At 49.0% G+C, this 15,266-nt stretch overlaps 1 protein-coding gene across 2 annotated transcripts in view; it reads left to right on the top strand.

Annotated features, from left to right (window-relative positions):
• The window catches only part of creb3l2 (cAMP responsive element binding protein 3-like 2), a 51,973-nt gene extending 36,969 nt beyond the window's left edge, over nt 1-15,004 (top strand). For both annotated transcript variants that reach the window (XM_056277229.1, XM_056277228.1), the window contains exons 3-12: nt 462-679; nt 967-1,039; nt 1,909-2,111; nt 3,001-3,147; nt 3,446-3,504; nt 5,036-5,104; nt 6,285-6,384; nt 11,530-11,659; nt 13,452-13,686; nt 14,477-15,004. In XM_056277229.1, the coding sequence (XP_056133204.1) occupies nt 462-679; nt 967-1,039; nt 1,909-2,111; nt 3,001-3,147; nt 3,446-3,504; nt 5,036-5,104; nt 6,285-6,384; nt 11,530-11,659; nt 13,452-13,686; nt 14,477-14,552 (1,310 nt within the window). In that variant the 3' untranslated portion in view covers nt 14,553-15,004. The remainder of the gene's footprint in view (nt 1-461; nt 680-966; nt 1,040-1,908; nt 2,112-3,000; nt 3,148-3,445; nt 3,505-5,035; nt 5,105-6,284; nt 6,385-11,529; nt 11,660-13,451; nt 13,687-14,476) is intronic.
• Nucleotides 15,005-15,266: the final 262 nt, after the last annotated feature.

The raw sequence follows: 15,266 nt of genomic DNA, 5'->3' as shown, positions 1-15,266 counted from the left end.
CGGTCGGGGCGCCTGTTCAGGGGGGGTGGGGGACTGGGGGGAATAGCGTGATCCTCCCATGTGCTATGTCCCCCTGGTGAAACTCCTCACTGTCAGGTGAAAAGAAGCGGCTGGTGACTCCACATGTATGGGAGGAGGCATGTGGTAGTCTGCAGCCCTCCCCGGATCAGCAGAGAGGGTGGAGCAGCGACCGGGGCAGCTCAGAAGAGTGGGGTATGGGTGAGAAATAAGGGGGGAAATCAAAAAATTACACCTGTCAAATCCTTGGAAATCCTGAAGGGATTCAGAAATACTGATCTAAGTCACAGGATGTAGGTGATATAAAAGAGGGTGTAGCTCAGTATTAGTACTCATATAGTACACACAGTATACATTAGTTAGTACACACAGTATACATTAGTATAGTACACACGGTATACCTAGAGGAGTGAAATACTAATGAATGTATTTGTTTTCTCTAGCCGAGTCTGACGGCGGGGATTCGGGGGAGTGGCCCATGGAACAGGAGGAGGCCATGGAAGGCCTCCTGTGCGAGTCTCCCTCCCTCATCTCCACCCTCTCCTTGTCCCTGACCACCACTGAGGGGCCCCAAATGGCCGAGGGCCCCGCATCTGCCCCTCCAGCTGCACCAGCACCCACCGCCGTCGCCGCCAAGCATAACCAGGCCAAGGTCATCAAGGTGACTGTGACAAGGGTGGAAAGTGTACAGCGTGAACACACACGTGCAGTTTCACACACACACACACACACACACACACACACAATATAAAAGCAACTGATACACAGTCTGCATGTTTAAGTCAGCTCAGTTTGTACAGAAGACTTCACACACCGAATACAAATATATATGTTGTGGGGACACGTCTCTGTATTGTGGAGTCTTACTGTGTGTGTGTGTGTGTGTGTGTGTGTGTGTGTGTGTGTGTGTGTGTGTGTGTGTGTGTGTGTGTGTGTGTGTGTGTTAAGGAGGAGAGTGTTATTCCTCAGATTAAACTAGAGCCCCATGAAGTGGACCAGTTCCTCAATCTCTCACCCAAAGGTCAGTAAATATGACCAGTCTCTCTCTCTCTCTCTTTCTCTCTGTCTCTCTCTGCACTCAATTCACTTCAATTCAAATAGCTTTATTGGCGTGAACTAAAAATATGCCATTGCCAAAGCAGTTTGCAAAAGACTGAAACATTATATCACATATTAAACACATATCAAATTCACATTGCGCTCTCTGTCTCTCTCTCTGTCTCTCTCTCTCTGCACTCTGTCTCTCTCTCTGTTTCTCTCTCTCTCTCTCTGCCTCTCTCTCTGTCTCTCTCTCTCTGCACTCTGTCTCTCTGTGTGTCTCTCAGACTCTGTCTCTATCTCTCTGTCTCTCTCTCTCTGCACTCTGTCTCTGTGTCTCTCTCTCACTCTGTCTCTCTGTCTCTCTCTCTCTCTGCACTCTGTCTCTCTCTCTCTCTGCACTCTGTCTCTCTCTCTCTCTCTCTCTCTCTCTCTCTCTCTCTCTCTCTGCACGCTGTCTCTGTCTCTCTGTCTCTCTCTGCACTACTTTTTTCTCATGTTTTTGTCTCATTATTACACTACACATTGTATTAATGAACACAGTTCTTTGAGGCCCCCTGCTGGCTACTTACTGGAACTTCTCGTCCACTGGTTGACATTCTCTACCATGAAAATGTGGAAATGTTGTCTTGTATTTTACAGTTTGTAGGTCTGGTATGATGTTGACTTGTCGTATATTTTTCTGTATCCACTAACAGTAGAATGTGTGGAAATGGCAGTAAATGGTTGTTGGTCACAGATGGATGCTAACAGGCTAACAGCGAGACAACTAGCCAAGCAAAACCCGTTAGCGGTACTTTGCATATGCCCAGATGAGCAGCTCTCTAACCTGTGACCGGCTTTCCATTTCAGGTCTGGAGTCGCTTCACATGCCTCCCACCCCTCCCAGTTCCCACGGCAGTGACTCCGAGGGCAGCCAGAGCCCCGTGCACGCCCCACCCAGTCTCTCCTGCCCCCCCTCCCCTGACAGCCCCACACCTTCACAGCCCACCCTGAAGGTGGCGCAGCGTGCCCCTTCCTCCCTCTCCAACTCCCCCCTCCTCACTGCCCCTCACGTAAGTCTGGTTAGAGTACAGAAGTACTCATTCCCCATGTTGTTGTAATTTAGTCTAGTTTATTTTCTGTTGTAGTAAACAGTGTTTGGTTTCATCCAGTTCTCAAGCAGATGTGTTTCCATCAGTGCTGTTAAAGCCAATAAAACCCTGACCGCACTTTTATGTGTCTTACATCTTCAAAATTGACTTGACTTGACCAGTTAAAATTAAGAAACACCCGGGTGTCCGGGTAGCATAGCGGTCTATTGCGTTGCCTCCCAACACAGGGATCGCCGGTTCGAATCCCCGTCTTACCTCCGGCTCGGTCGGGCGTTCCTACAGACACAATTGGCCATGTCTGCGGGCGGGAAGCCAGATGTGGGTATGTGTCCTGGTCGCTGCACTAGCGCCTCCTCTGGTCGGTCGTGGGGGAGGGGGAACTGGGGGGAATAGCGTGATCCTCCCACGCTCTATGTCCCCCTGGTGAAACTCCTCACTGTCAGGTGAAAAGAAGTGGCTGGTGACTCCACTGTATCGGAGGAGGCATGTGGTAGTCTGCAGCCCTCCCCGGATCGGCAGAGGGGGTGGAGCAGCGACCGGGGCAGCTCGGAAGAGTGGGGTAATTGGCCAAGTACAATTGGGGAGAAAAAGGGAGGGGGGATCCCAAAAAAAAAAAATTATGAAATACCTGATCATTTCATCACTCAGTCTGCATTTCATTTTTCATTCAACAAATAAAGACACCACCTCAGGTGGGTGGAGGAACTCTTCTGCAGTACTGAGGAGGTTTTTCCAGGTGGTGCTCTTCCCGTCCAGCTTTTCAGATGCGATGCACAGCATCCCCTCGACATGTGGGTCAGTTTTTAAAAATGGTTTTGTATTTTATTTCTGCACATCTGGTGTTTGTCAGAAGCTGCAGGGGTCGGGACCTTTGATTCTGACTGAAGAGGAGCGTCGTACTCTAGTCGCCGAAGGTTACCCCGTCCCCACCAAACTGCCCCTCACCAAGGCCGAGGAGAAGGCGCTGAAGAAGATCCGCAGGAAGATCAAAAATAAGGTGCGTATGTCAACACACACACACACAATTTGTGTATGTCATTAGACGTTAGCATTACGGTGATTCCACTTGTTTGAAATGTCTGTTGCAAAAACCTCCTAACACCGTTCTTCCTCTTCCTCTTCCTCTCTTCCTCTCTGACCTTCATATTCTTCTCCTTTCCTCTCCTTCTCTGTTTCAACCTTCCTCCCTACTGTCTGTCTTTATTTTCAACCCGCCCTTCCTCACTGCACGACGTTCTCTCTTCCTTTCACTCTCTCTCCACTCAACCCCCCCCCCCACCCTCTACACCCTTCAGATCTCCGCTCAGGAGAGTCGCAGAAAGAAGAAAGAGTACATGGATGCCCTGGAGAAGAAGTAAGACTCCTCCTCCTCCTTTCATGGGAAAATGGCTGCATCAGTCCGCGGTGGTGTAGCAGTCTAAGCATCGGCTTTGTGTCGGTTCGCGCCCCGGTCTCGTCAGATCCGACTATGGCCGGACTCGGTGAAGCAGCAATAATTGGCAGCGCTGTCTTCGGGAGGGGGGGCGGAGTCGGCTTGTGTTCGTCACAGGAATGCATCTGTGTGTGTGTGTGTGGGTAAAAAGCAGTGGTTCCGTCTGGATTCGCCTTGTCACGGAAGTGGCGATGCGTCTCCTGCCAGACTGCCGGCCGGAGAGATGCAGTTGGCGAACGCATGCAGTACGAGGGTGGGTGTTTGAACTAGAATAGGGATCGATTGGCCACTAAATTGGGAGAAAAGGAAAAATCAGAAATAAATTTATAAATTAAAAAAAATGGCTGCATCAGTCTGGGGACACTTCCCTACCCCCCCCCCCCCCCACACACACACACACTAGGGGTTGCACAGGGCACTCGAGCGTTCGAGTTCTCAAGCCGTTGCGTCAGTTCTCAAGTTCCTGCAGTCAGATCGAGTAATCGTGACTCGTGTGATGCCACATCTGACACACTCGGGTTCCAGTTAGAGCCCCTGGTACATGAGAGGAAGGGTGGCGACGGCAGAAAGGGTAAATTGATTGTTTGAAAGGGTAGATCAAGGACGGCTCCAACATCGAGGTCTGTCATATAACGGACGAGGCTATGACCCCAGAAAGTTGAATCAGTTCGTCTGGACAGCACAACACAACGCTTCTAAAAAATAGATACAACCAAATATGACTAATTTCATTTGTAAGTCGGTTGGGCTTACTAATGACGACCAGGTTCCACCAAATTTACAACAACAAAAAAACCCCAGCCGCTATATCTCAACACGATAAGCACACTTAGTGGAAAAACTCACGTTGTTAAGTGAACTTGCCATCCTGGGCGACTGTAGCGTTGTTGGTAACAACAACGTTAAAATCATCCATACTTCACCAGTGTGTAAGGTAAGACCAGGTGTTGTCTTCCTATCATATCAGTTTATGCTTTGCTGTGTGTGCTGAGACCAACCCCATCGTAGCTGCATGGTCTTTTAACTGATGCAAGACACCTCCTGCATGACCCCCACCCCTCCCCGCGCAACTACGCAAGAACTCCAGTTTTTCAGGAAAGGAGTACTCGAGTTGTAAAATGAGGAACTCGTGCAACCCCTAAACACACACACACACACACACACACACACACACACACACACACACACGGGGAGTCTGTGTGAGGCAGTCTTCCCCTCCCTCTAAAGCTACTAACAGTGCAGGAGTCAGAGCGAGCTGTACAACCCACGTGCCTTGAATGTGTTATGCAGAGGAGCGAGTGTGTGTAGGAGGCAGGGAGATTTTATTTAATATCCTTTCCCTGCTGCGCTGCTGGGTTTAATGTGTGGTCAGAATACATTGTGTTAATTGCGTCTATGTTTTATTTCAATTAAAAAAAAAAACTGATGGTGTCATGCTGCTGTTTGACCACAGGGTGGAGACATGCTCCAATGAAAATAGCGAGTTGCGCAGAAAAGTGGAGAATCTGGAGTGCACCAACAAGTAAGAGATAACAGCATGCATACAAACGCAAACACAGCCCCCCCACCCCACCCCACCCACACACACACACACACACACACACACACACACACACACGAACACAAGAGAATGGTGAAACCTGCAGTTCACAAAGAAAGATGATCCTTCCTCTAAGGCAGAAACAACAAGTTGTGGTGGTTTAAGGCCGTTGTGTTAACAAACTTACAGGTATTGTGACAGGCCTTCTGGGCTGTAAGTGAGTGTGGATGGAGGCAGGTGTGAGTCAGGGTTGCCGAGTGGTTTGAGAAATCCCTCCAATATTGGAGAGCCTGGTTTGAATTCTCCCACTACAACCAGATTGCTGCATGTCCACCCCTAGACACACTGTCACCTGCTTATATCTCACTTTACTGGCAACAGTGTGACAGTGATTATGTCATTCATATTATTATCATCATTATTAATGTTATTATCGTTATCATTATTGTTATTGTTAGTGGCAGTGGGAGTAGTAGTTGAAATAGGCAGAGTAGCTGCTGTCAGAGTAATAGCATTTTAAATTATCAAATGATTTCACCAATTGTGAAGTCGAGTTAATAATATGATTTAAACTGTGTACCGCTGCAAAGTTAAGCTGTTTTTTTAAATACTGTACATGTGTGTGTACATGTATGTGTGTGTACGTGTGTGTACGTGTTTGGCTACAGTTTAACATGTTTAGCAAGTGTTTTTAGTGTAAAATGCTTAAAGCTGTTGCCTAACACAGCGTTTGTGTTCATTATACATGGATGAGTTGTGTGTGTGTGTGTGTGTGTCAATGTTCAAACACACACATACACATTTACATACATATGCACAAATACACACACATTTGTGCATGCATGCACAAATACACACATGCATATTTACATACATGCAGAAATACACACACATTTGTGCATGCATGCACAAATACACATTTACACACACACACAGACACACGCACACATTTGTGCGTGCATGCACAAATACAAAAGTGCCTCGTAGGACTTCAATATGTGTATGTGTATACATTGCACAAATGTGTGTATCTGTCTGTTGTCCCTCCCTTGTCCTGTCCACGTGTGTGTGTGTGTGTGTGTGTGTGTGTGTGTGTGTGTGTGTGTTTGTGTGTGTGTGAATGCAAAGTTCTGGTCTGAATAATCTCTGTCTCCCTCCTCAGGTCCTTGCTGCAGCAGCTGCAGTCTCTACAGGCCGTTGTGGCAGCAAAGGTCCCCAAGTCCTGTAGGGTGGCTGGCACACAGACATCATCCTGCCTCATGGTAAGACTGTGTGTGTGTGTGTGTGTGTGTGTGTGTGTGTGTGTGTGTGTACTAACTTCAGATTGATGATAAAAAGAAAATGAAATAAAATATGTAAAATCAGGGCATCTGGGTAGCATAGCGGTCTATTCCGTTGCCTACCAACACGAGGATCACCGGTTTGAATCCCTGTGTTACCTCCGGCTTGGTTGGGTGTCCCTACAGACACAATTGGCCGTGTCTGCTGGTGGGAAGCCAGATGTGGGTATTTGTCCTGGGCGCTGCACTAGCGCCTCCTCTGGTCGGTTGGGGTGCCTGTTCAGGGGGAACTGGGGGGAATAGCGTGATCCTCCCAGGCGCTACGTCCCCCTGGTGAAACTCCTCACGGTATGGGAGGAAGCATATGGTAGTGTGCAGCCCTCCCCGGATCGGCAGAGAGGGTGGAGCAGCGACCGGAATGGCTCGGAAGAGTGGGGTAATTGGCCAAGTACAATTGTGGAGAAAAAATTGGGAAAAAACTCAAATAAATAAATATATATGTATATATGTATGTATGTATGTATGTATGTATGTATGTATGTATGTATGTGTGTGTGTGATGCACAGGGCGTGTGTGATGCGTCAGTGCAGTAATACTGGGGTAGTAGTGCTTGTAGTTAGTGCATGCTGCATGCTGCTTCTGCTTGCTACTCTCTGCTCTCAGCTACTGCCGCCGGCTAGCCCTCTTTGTGGGGGTGAAAAGAGGAGCCGAGTGCGTAAGTCTCCCCTGCCGGTACATAGCCTCTCTACCGCCAATACTCCTGCAGTGCCTCCTCGTGGCCACACACGGTAACTGGGTACCTTGCGGTCCCTGGCTAAACTGTAGGGGATCTCGGAGCTACAGTGGTCCCCAGAGGTCTAATGCGCAGGCCCATGTGAAGTGGATACGCCCTGGCATTGACCAACCACTGTCCCACTGCCTTGTGGGTAAGTGTAGGACGACAAAGGCTAGGGGAGCACACCCTGAGAGAAAAGCAATGTGCATGGCGGCGCACGATAGGCGGTCCTCTGACAGACTGGAGCTCCGGCAGCCTCCTGCAGCTGTGGAAGAGTGCTGGTCGTCTTGGGCCCCCCTTGCCACCAGATCCCACCCTCTCACAGTGAAGAAGTGCTGCTGGGACATGCGCACCCCCAGCGGCACTGTAAATAATCTCTTTGCGCAGGTATCCACCTCTGCCTCGGTGAGACCAGCAACCGGAATATGGATCAAAGTCTGGCGGCGATGGGGTGTCTGGTGACGGGAGCAGGTATGAATGCACTGGAAGCTCCTAATCAGACCCCAGCACGCCAGCGGCACAGGGCTATTCATGGTCGCCAGCAGCTGGGCTTGAGTGGCAGCTGCTCTCGGCAGACCCCTGTGTATCTGAGCAGCCCTATTTAGGAGCCACACTGCTCACCCCAACTGGGGAGGGGCCTAGAAAAGGTGGCCTAAACATTGCCCACTCAAAACATCCTGGATAGGCTACCGCACCTATCGGGACATTCCACTCTGCGGTCGAAATAAAAAAAAGAAAATAATTCCCTTTAAACTGGCAACATGGAACATAAGAACTCTGCTGGACGTTAATGCCGAAAGACCTCAGCGAAGGACTGCACTAATTGCAGCGGAACTCAATCGCTACAATATTGACATTGCTGCACTCAGTGAAACCAGGTTCCTGGATGAAGGCTCCCTGAAGGAGGACACCTACACCTTCTTCTGGACGGGATACCCTGCAGGAGGACAACATCAGCATGGTGTGGGATTTGCAATAAAAAACAGCCTCCTACCAAGACTCACTGAAACACCGATTGGCATAAGTGAAAGGCTCATGTCGCTCAGGATCCCTCTGGCCAAGAAACGTTATGCCACCCTCCTAGGTGCCTATGCACCAACACTGCCATCAGAGGATGACGTAAAGGACCGCTTCTATCAGTCACTAGATGAGGCTCTCCGTCATATACCCAAGGAGGACAAGATCTTTTTGCTGGGCGATTTCAATGCCAGAGTGGGGAAAGACAACAAGGTGTGGAGTGGTGTCATTGGTGGGCATGGCATTGGGAAAGTCAATGCAAATGGACTGCGCCTCCTAAGCCTCTGTGCTGAGCATGGCTTGACCATCACAAACACCCTCTTCCAATTAAAAAATAAGCACAAAACATCCTGGATGCACCCACGCTCCAAACATTGGCACCTATTGGACTACATCATTGTGAGACGTGCTGATACAAAAGACGTCTTACTCACTCGTGCAATGAGAGGTGCTGAGTGCTGGACAGATCACCGGCTCATCATGACCAGGCTCCAGGTGGAGGTACGCCCTGCTGTTCGTCTCCAAAGGTCAGGAAAGAAGAGGCTTGACTGTACCCGGCTAGAAAAGGCTGAGGTCCAGAACAATCTCCGCCTCTCTCTGGCTGAAAACCTGGAAGACATTGAGCTTCTCTTGAGCACGGATGATTCCATTGACAGGAAATGGTCTTCCGTGAGCTCCAGACTCTACAAGGCAGCATCCCAATCCATCGGTTACAAGAGCAGAAAACACCAAGACTGGTTCAATGACAACACAGGCACAATAACTTCCATACTCAAAGGCATGCATAAAGCACACAGTGCTGTCCTCAACAATCCCACATCAGCTACACTCCGGCAACAATGGCAAGCATCCAGGAGAGAGGTGCAGTCAAAATTGCGTGCCCTGCAGAATGAGTGGTGGATATCGAAGGCAAATGAAATACAATCCCATGCCGATAGAAATGATATGCACAACTTTTATGATGCAGTGAAAACCATCTACGGCCCAAGAAACTGCTCTGTCTCCCCCCTGAAGTCTGATGACGGTACCACCCTCATAAAGGACCAGAAACTCATCACAAAAAGATGGGCAGAACATTTTGAGACTCTTTTGAACCAGCCCTCCCCAACAGATCCCTCGATCTTGGATGAACTACCTGTCCGCCCCACCATCCAAGACCTTGACCTTCCACCAACCTTTGAAGAGGTTCATTGTGCAGTTAGGTCGCTGAAAAATAACAAGACCCCTGGCCCTGACAGTATCCCTGCAGAGATTTTTAAACAGGGAGGCTACCTCTGCACCCGTGCACTTTTCCTGTTCATCTCACATGTATGGAAGAACGAAACTGTCCCTCAGCAGTGGAGGGATGCTAACATCATCTCCATATATAAAGGCAAAGGAGACAAGTCCCTCTGTGGCAACAGCCGTGGCATTTCACTACTGGCTGTTGCTGGAAAAGTCCTGGTCAAACTCATGTTACACAGGCTGGTAAAACACATCTCAGAGGAGCTGTTGCCTGAGTCACAGTGTGGGTTTAGGAAGAATAGGAGTACTGTGGACATGGTGTTCACAGCACGGCAACTCCAAGAGAAGTGCAGGGAGCAACATCAGAACCTCTTCATAGCCTTCATCGACCTGTCAAAGGCTTTCGACACAGTCAGCAGGGACATCCTATGGAACATCCTCCTGAAGTTTGGCTGTGCACGAAAGTTTGTCAACATCCTTCAAAGATTTCACGTGGGGATGATGGCACGTGTGACCATTGGAGGCCAGGAATCTGAGCCCTTCAGGGTGTGCACCGGGGTACGTCAGGGGTGCATCCTTGCTCCAGTTCTTTTTAACATCTTCCTCCTGTGTGTGACATTGCTGCTCCACAAGGAAATCAGGAAGGACAGTGGGGTTACTGTGGACTTCAGACTAGATGGAAACCTATTTAACATCCGTAGGCTCCAAGCGGTCACAAAAATGACATCGGAGCACATCATTGAGTTACAGTACGCAGATGACTGTGCAGTTGTGGCCCACACACCCGAGGCACTACAAGCTACCCTTGCAGCTGCTGCAAGGGCGTATGGTAGGCTGGGGCTCTCTATAAATGTGACAAAGACTGAAGTAGTATGCCAGTGGGCATCTACTCCTCCATCTCATTCACCAACCTTCAACATCTCCGACAAACCACTTGCAACAGTGGAATCCTTCAAATACCTGGGCAGCTTCCTCTCTGACGACTGCAGCATCGACAGGGAGATGCAAAACCGGATTAAACAAGCGTCATCCTCTTTTGGCAGACTTAGGAGAAGGGTCTTTCAAAACAAAGACCTCAACCTCCACACCAAAATATCTGTCTACTTGGCAGTTGTCATCACGACTCTCCTCTACAGCTGTGAGGCGTGGACCCTGTACAGCCACCACCTCAGGATGCTTGAGGCCTTCCACATCAGATGCCTACAATGCATCCTGAGGATAACCTGGCGTGACCGAGTGCCCCATACTGAAATACTCCACAAGACCAACTGCATCAGCATGGAGGCTACCGTCACCCAGCACCAACTTCGATGGCTCGGTCACGTCATCAGGATGCCAAAGGAGCGCTTACCGCGTAAAGTGCTGTATGGCCAGCTACATCTTGGCCGCCGCTTGGCAGGGGGCCAGAAAAAACGGTACAAAGACCAGCTGAAGACCATCATAAAGAAGTGCGGCCTGAACCCGAGCCAGCTGGAAGACACTGCCGCCCAACGCTCCATCTGGCGGCAGCTCTGTCAACAAGGGGTGCAAAACCTCGAGAAGGACCGCGGTGATCGACGGACCAGAAGACGTCTGAAGAGCCATGAAGCCAGTACCACACCTACACCCCCAGTCAGTGATTTCACCTGTTCTGTCTGTGGCAGACATTGTGGATCGCGGATAGGGCTTTACAGCCATAAGAAGACTCACAAGTGACAGAGGCAGGATTGTCATCATCGGACACGACGGACAACCTAAAGCAAAGCATGTATATATATATATATATATATAAACTTTGTTAAAAGAGACACTCATATATATACTATATATATGAGTTACTTGTTCTTAGCACTTATTGTATTCACTCATTTAAAAAAACAAAAAAAATCTCTTTCTTGCACTTTTAGTTTAGCACTGGTTTTGCTCTTAGATGCTTGTTTAGATGCACTTATGACCTCTGACGACTAGTAGTTCTCCTGATTTCCTACATTAAATGATGCACTTATTGTAAGTCTCTTTAGATAAAAGCGTCGGCTAAATGGCTGTAATGTAATGTAATATATATATATACATATATATATGTATATATAAGTGTGTGTGTGTGCTGATGTTGCTCTTTTACCTTCTACAGGTGGTGGTTTTGTGTTTTGCTGTGTTTCTGGGGAGTTTCTACCCCAGCAGTCTAAATCCCTGTTCTACCATCACCGAGAGTGGCTCTGTCTCTAAACACCTGGCTGTTAAAGATTCCTACACAGCCACAGGTAGTCTCTCACACACACACATGCACATACACACAGGCAAATACATCTCATCACGTACACACAGCTACATACATATACACGTATAAATACACACAGATGAGGACTCCTCTGAACAGCTGGCACCTGAAGCCTCTTAAGTAAACTCAAATAGAAGCACACAAACACACAGGTACATGGACACAAACACACATACACACATTCACACAGGCAGGTAACAAGGGAAGTGGGCAGGGTTGACCTATGCTGCCATCATCATTAGCTCTGAGGTAAAAAGCCATGAAGGCCTGTTGTAATGATGCTGGCTGTAACCACACTCCACCCACACCACTGCATTTACTGCAACAGTGATTTAAATAGCTGACTTCTTGCTCCATCCTCTCGTCTCCTGCCCCCCTCCCACACACACACATATATATGAGAAAATAAATAGCCATATTGAAAAACAAAAGGCCGGATATGATATTCAACCAGGTTCAGTTCAGTCTATTAGGAGAGCTGACCTGCTGCTGCCCCCTCTCCAGTCTCTCTCTCTCTCTCGCTCGCTCTCTCTCACACACACACACACACACACACACACACACACACACACACACACACACACAATGTAGTTTTTTGAGAGGCAGACAATTAGCGTTAGTGCTACAAAGTGAGTGCGGGGGAGGACTTGTGTTTGTGTGCAGTTGAACGTGTGTTTTCTTTGTGTGTGTGTGTGTGTGTGTGTGTGTGTGTGTGATAAGATTATTTTTAAAAGCTGTATGATCCTCATGTTGGTGAGGGAATCCCCATAGGTCCTGGTATTTAGCAATTCAAATATGACCATTGGGCGGCACATTGGCGCAGTGGTTAACGCTGTCCTCGGTTCACGTCCGGGTGGCATGGCAGTCTATACCATTGCCTACCAACATTGGGATCGCCAGTTCGATTCCCCGTGTTACCTCAGGCTTGGTCGGGCGTCCCTACAGACACAATGGCCGTGTCTGCAGATGGGAAGCCAGATGTGGGTATGTGTCCTGGTCGCCGCACTAGCGCCTCCTCTGGTCAGTCGGAGGCACCTGATCGGGGCAGGAGGGAATAGCGTGATCCTCCCACATGCTACATCCCCCTGGTGAAACTCCTCACTGTCAGGTGAAAACAAGTGGCTGGCGTCTCCACATGTATCGGAGGAGGCATGTGGTAGTCTGCAGCCCTCCCCAGATCGGCAGAGGGGGTGGAGCAGAGACCGGGACAGCTCGGAAGAGTGGGGTAATTGGCCAAGTACAATTGGGGAGAAAAAGGGGGAAAATCCAATAAAAAAAAAGAAGGTCCTGGGTTCGAACCCCCGGGTTGTCCAACCTTGAGGGTCGTCCCAGGTCGTTCTCTGTGTGGAGTTTGCATGTTCTCGCCGTGTCTGCGGTGGGGTTTCTCCGGGTGCTCCGGTTTCCCCCACCATCAGAAAGACATGCATGTTTGGGTTAATACTCCTGTCTGTGCCCCTGAGCAAGGTATGGCAAGACGAACTGGAGTTGGTCCCGGGCGCTGCAGGGCGGCTGCCCTCTGCTCCTAGCTACACAGCTGGGATGGGTTAAATGCCATAACAGAATTTCGCCACTGGGACCAATAAAGTATCTCAAAATCAAAAGAATCAAAAGATTTTTTTTGTAAATCCTATAGACACAGTGATAACCTCCATGTCATCCCTTTACACTGCTCTCTCCTTCATGCTTTACTCTATATACTATTCTATGTTGACTGGATTTTGTCTCTCCATCCTTTTTCTCGCCATCTACCCCCCCTCACTTTACCCCCCCCCCAGTTAAGTCCAGGAATCTGTTGTCCACCTATGAGGACGAGCAACCACACCTTCTCGGCCTAGGCGGAGAATATCCCGACCAATGGGAGGATACGCCCGCCGTCGTCATGGCAGCGTGGCGCCGCTCTGAGCAAAAGAAACTGGTGATGGAGTCAGACAGGGTGGAGACCCATCCGCCTTTAAGAAGCAACACCAACGATACGCAGACTCCTAAAAACCTCCTGCTGGACCTGCACAGGTAACGCCCGAGCACGCATATGAACTTTGACCTTCCGGGTAACTGGACTGCCCCTAATTTGTCTGTATAAGCCACCTTTCAAGGCTTGTTTGTGTGTTGCTTGTTTTTTTTTTCAATTTGAAAGAAAGAAGGACATTTAAGGAGATATTTATTGTGATGCTGGCAGTAGTACACATCTGGTAGCATCACAAATCTGGTAGCATCACACATCTGGTAGCATCACAAATCTGGTAGCATCACACATCTGGTAGCATCACACATCTGGTAGCATTACACATCTGGCAGCACTACACCTTAGACAAGCCTGACTGGGTAAAGACTTGTCTGGTATGCATATTCATCTTTCCTTCCTTTCTTTTTAGATGTCCCTTGTACCTCAAATGTACCTTTCTTTGTCTTTGTCCTTCTACTTTATTGTTTCTCTCCCTTCTTGTATCTGTTTTCATCATTCCTTCTTCTATTTTTATGACAATTAACTTATTTGTCCTCTCTCTCTCTGTCTCTCTGTCTCTCTCCCTCTCTCTCTCTCTCTCTCTGTATCATTGCCTCTCTCTCGCTCCCCCTCCCTCTCCCACTCTCTCTCTCTCGCTGTCTCTCTCCCCCTCCCTCCCTCTCTCTCTATCTATCATTTTCTCTCCCCCTCGCCCTCTCTCTCCCCCTCCCCCTCTCTGTCTTTATCGTTTTCTCTCTCCCCCTCCCTCCCTCTCTCTCCCCCTCCCTCTCTCTCTGTCTCTCTCTCCCCCTCCCTCCCTCCCTCTCTCTCTCTCTCTCTCCTCCCCCTCTCTCTCAGGTCTCTGGAACACATGGTAAACGAGAGCAGTAGTAAGGTGATAGAGCTGGAGCGAACGGTGAACGAGACCTCCTGAGGCCGGCATCATTACTTCGTCCCTGACCCTTAACCCCTAACCCCTGGCCCTTTGACTTTTTGACCTTCCCTCTCTAGAGCAGAGTTCAGTGTCCTGGAGCAAACCTTGTACGCAGTGACGGTTCTTTAAGGTCATTTTACTTTTATACCATTTCTGCTCGAGTAGATGGTGCACTGTAAAGAAAATTAATATAGATTTAATAATAAGGCACTGGTGGCTTTAAATTGTGGTTTTTTTTATCAGTAGTTTTTGTTGTTCTTTTCAAACAGGTCAAAGCTATACATCAGATACATCATATGTGTTAAGTGAGAGACACGGAATAAAAACGGTCACACGGCTGAACAGTAGACAACACTGACACTACGATTGACAAAACGAAAATTCAGATTCACCCATCCATCCATTATCCAAACCGCCCATCCTGCTCTCAGGGTCGCGGGGATGCTGGAGCCTATCACAGCAGTCACTGGGCGGCAGGCGGGGAGACACCCTGGACAGGCCGCCAGGCCATCACAGGGCCCACACCCACATCTAGGGGCAATTTAGTACGGCTGATTAATGGAAACTAAATAACTAAATTGTTAAACACAGGGGCGGCAGGGGGGCACAGTGGTAGCACGGGGTCCCCTCACAGCAAGAAGGTCCTGGGTTCGAGCCCCGGGGTAGTCCAACCTTGGGGGTCGTCCCGGGTCGTCCTCTGTGTGGAGTTTGCAT

Source organism: Lampris incognitus, chromosome 3 (assembly GCF_029633865.1).
Source record: "Lampris incognitus isolate fLamInc1 chromosome 3, fLamInc1.hap2, whole genome shotgun sequence".
NCBI classification, from domain to species: Eukaryota; Metazoa; Chordata; class Actinopteri; order Lampriformes; family Lampridae; genus Lampris; species Lampris incognitus.
This window is presented reverse-complemented; position numbering and strand designations above follow the sequence as displayed.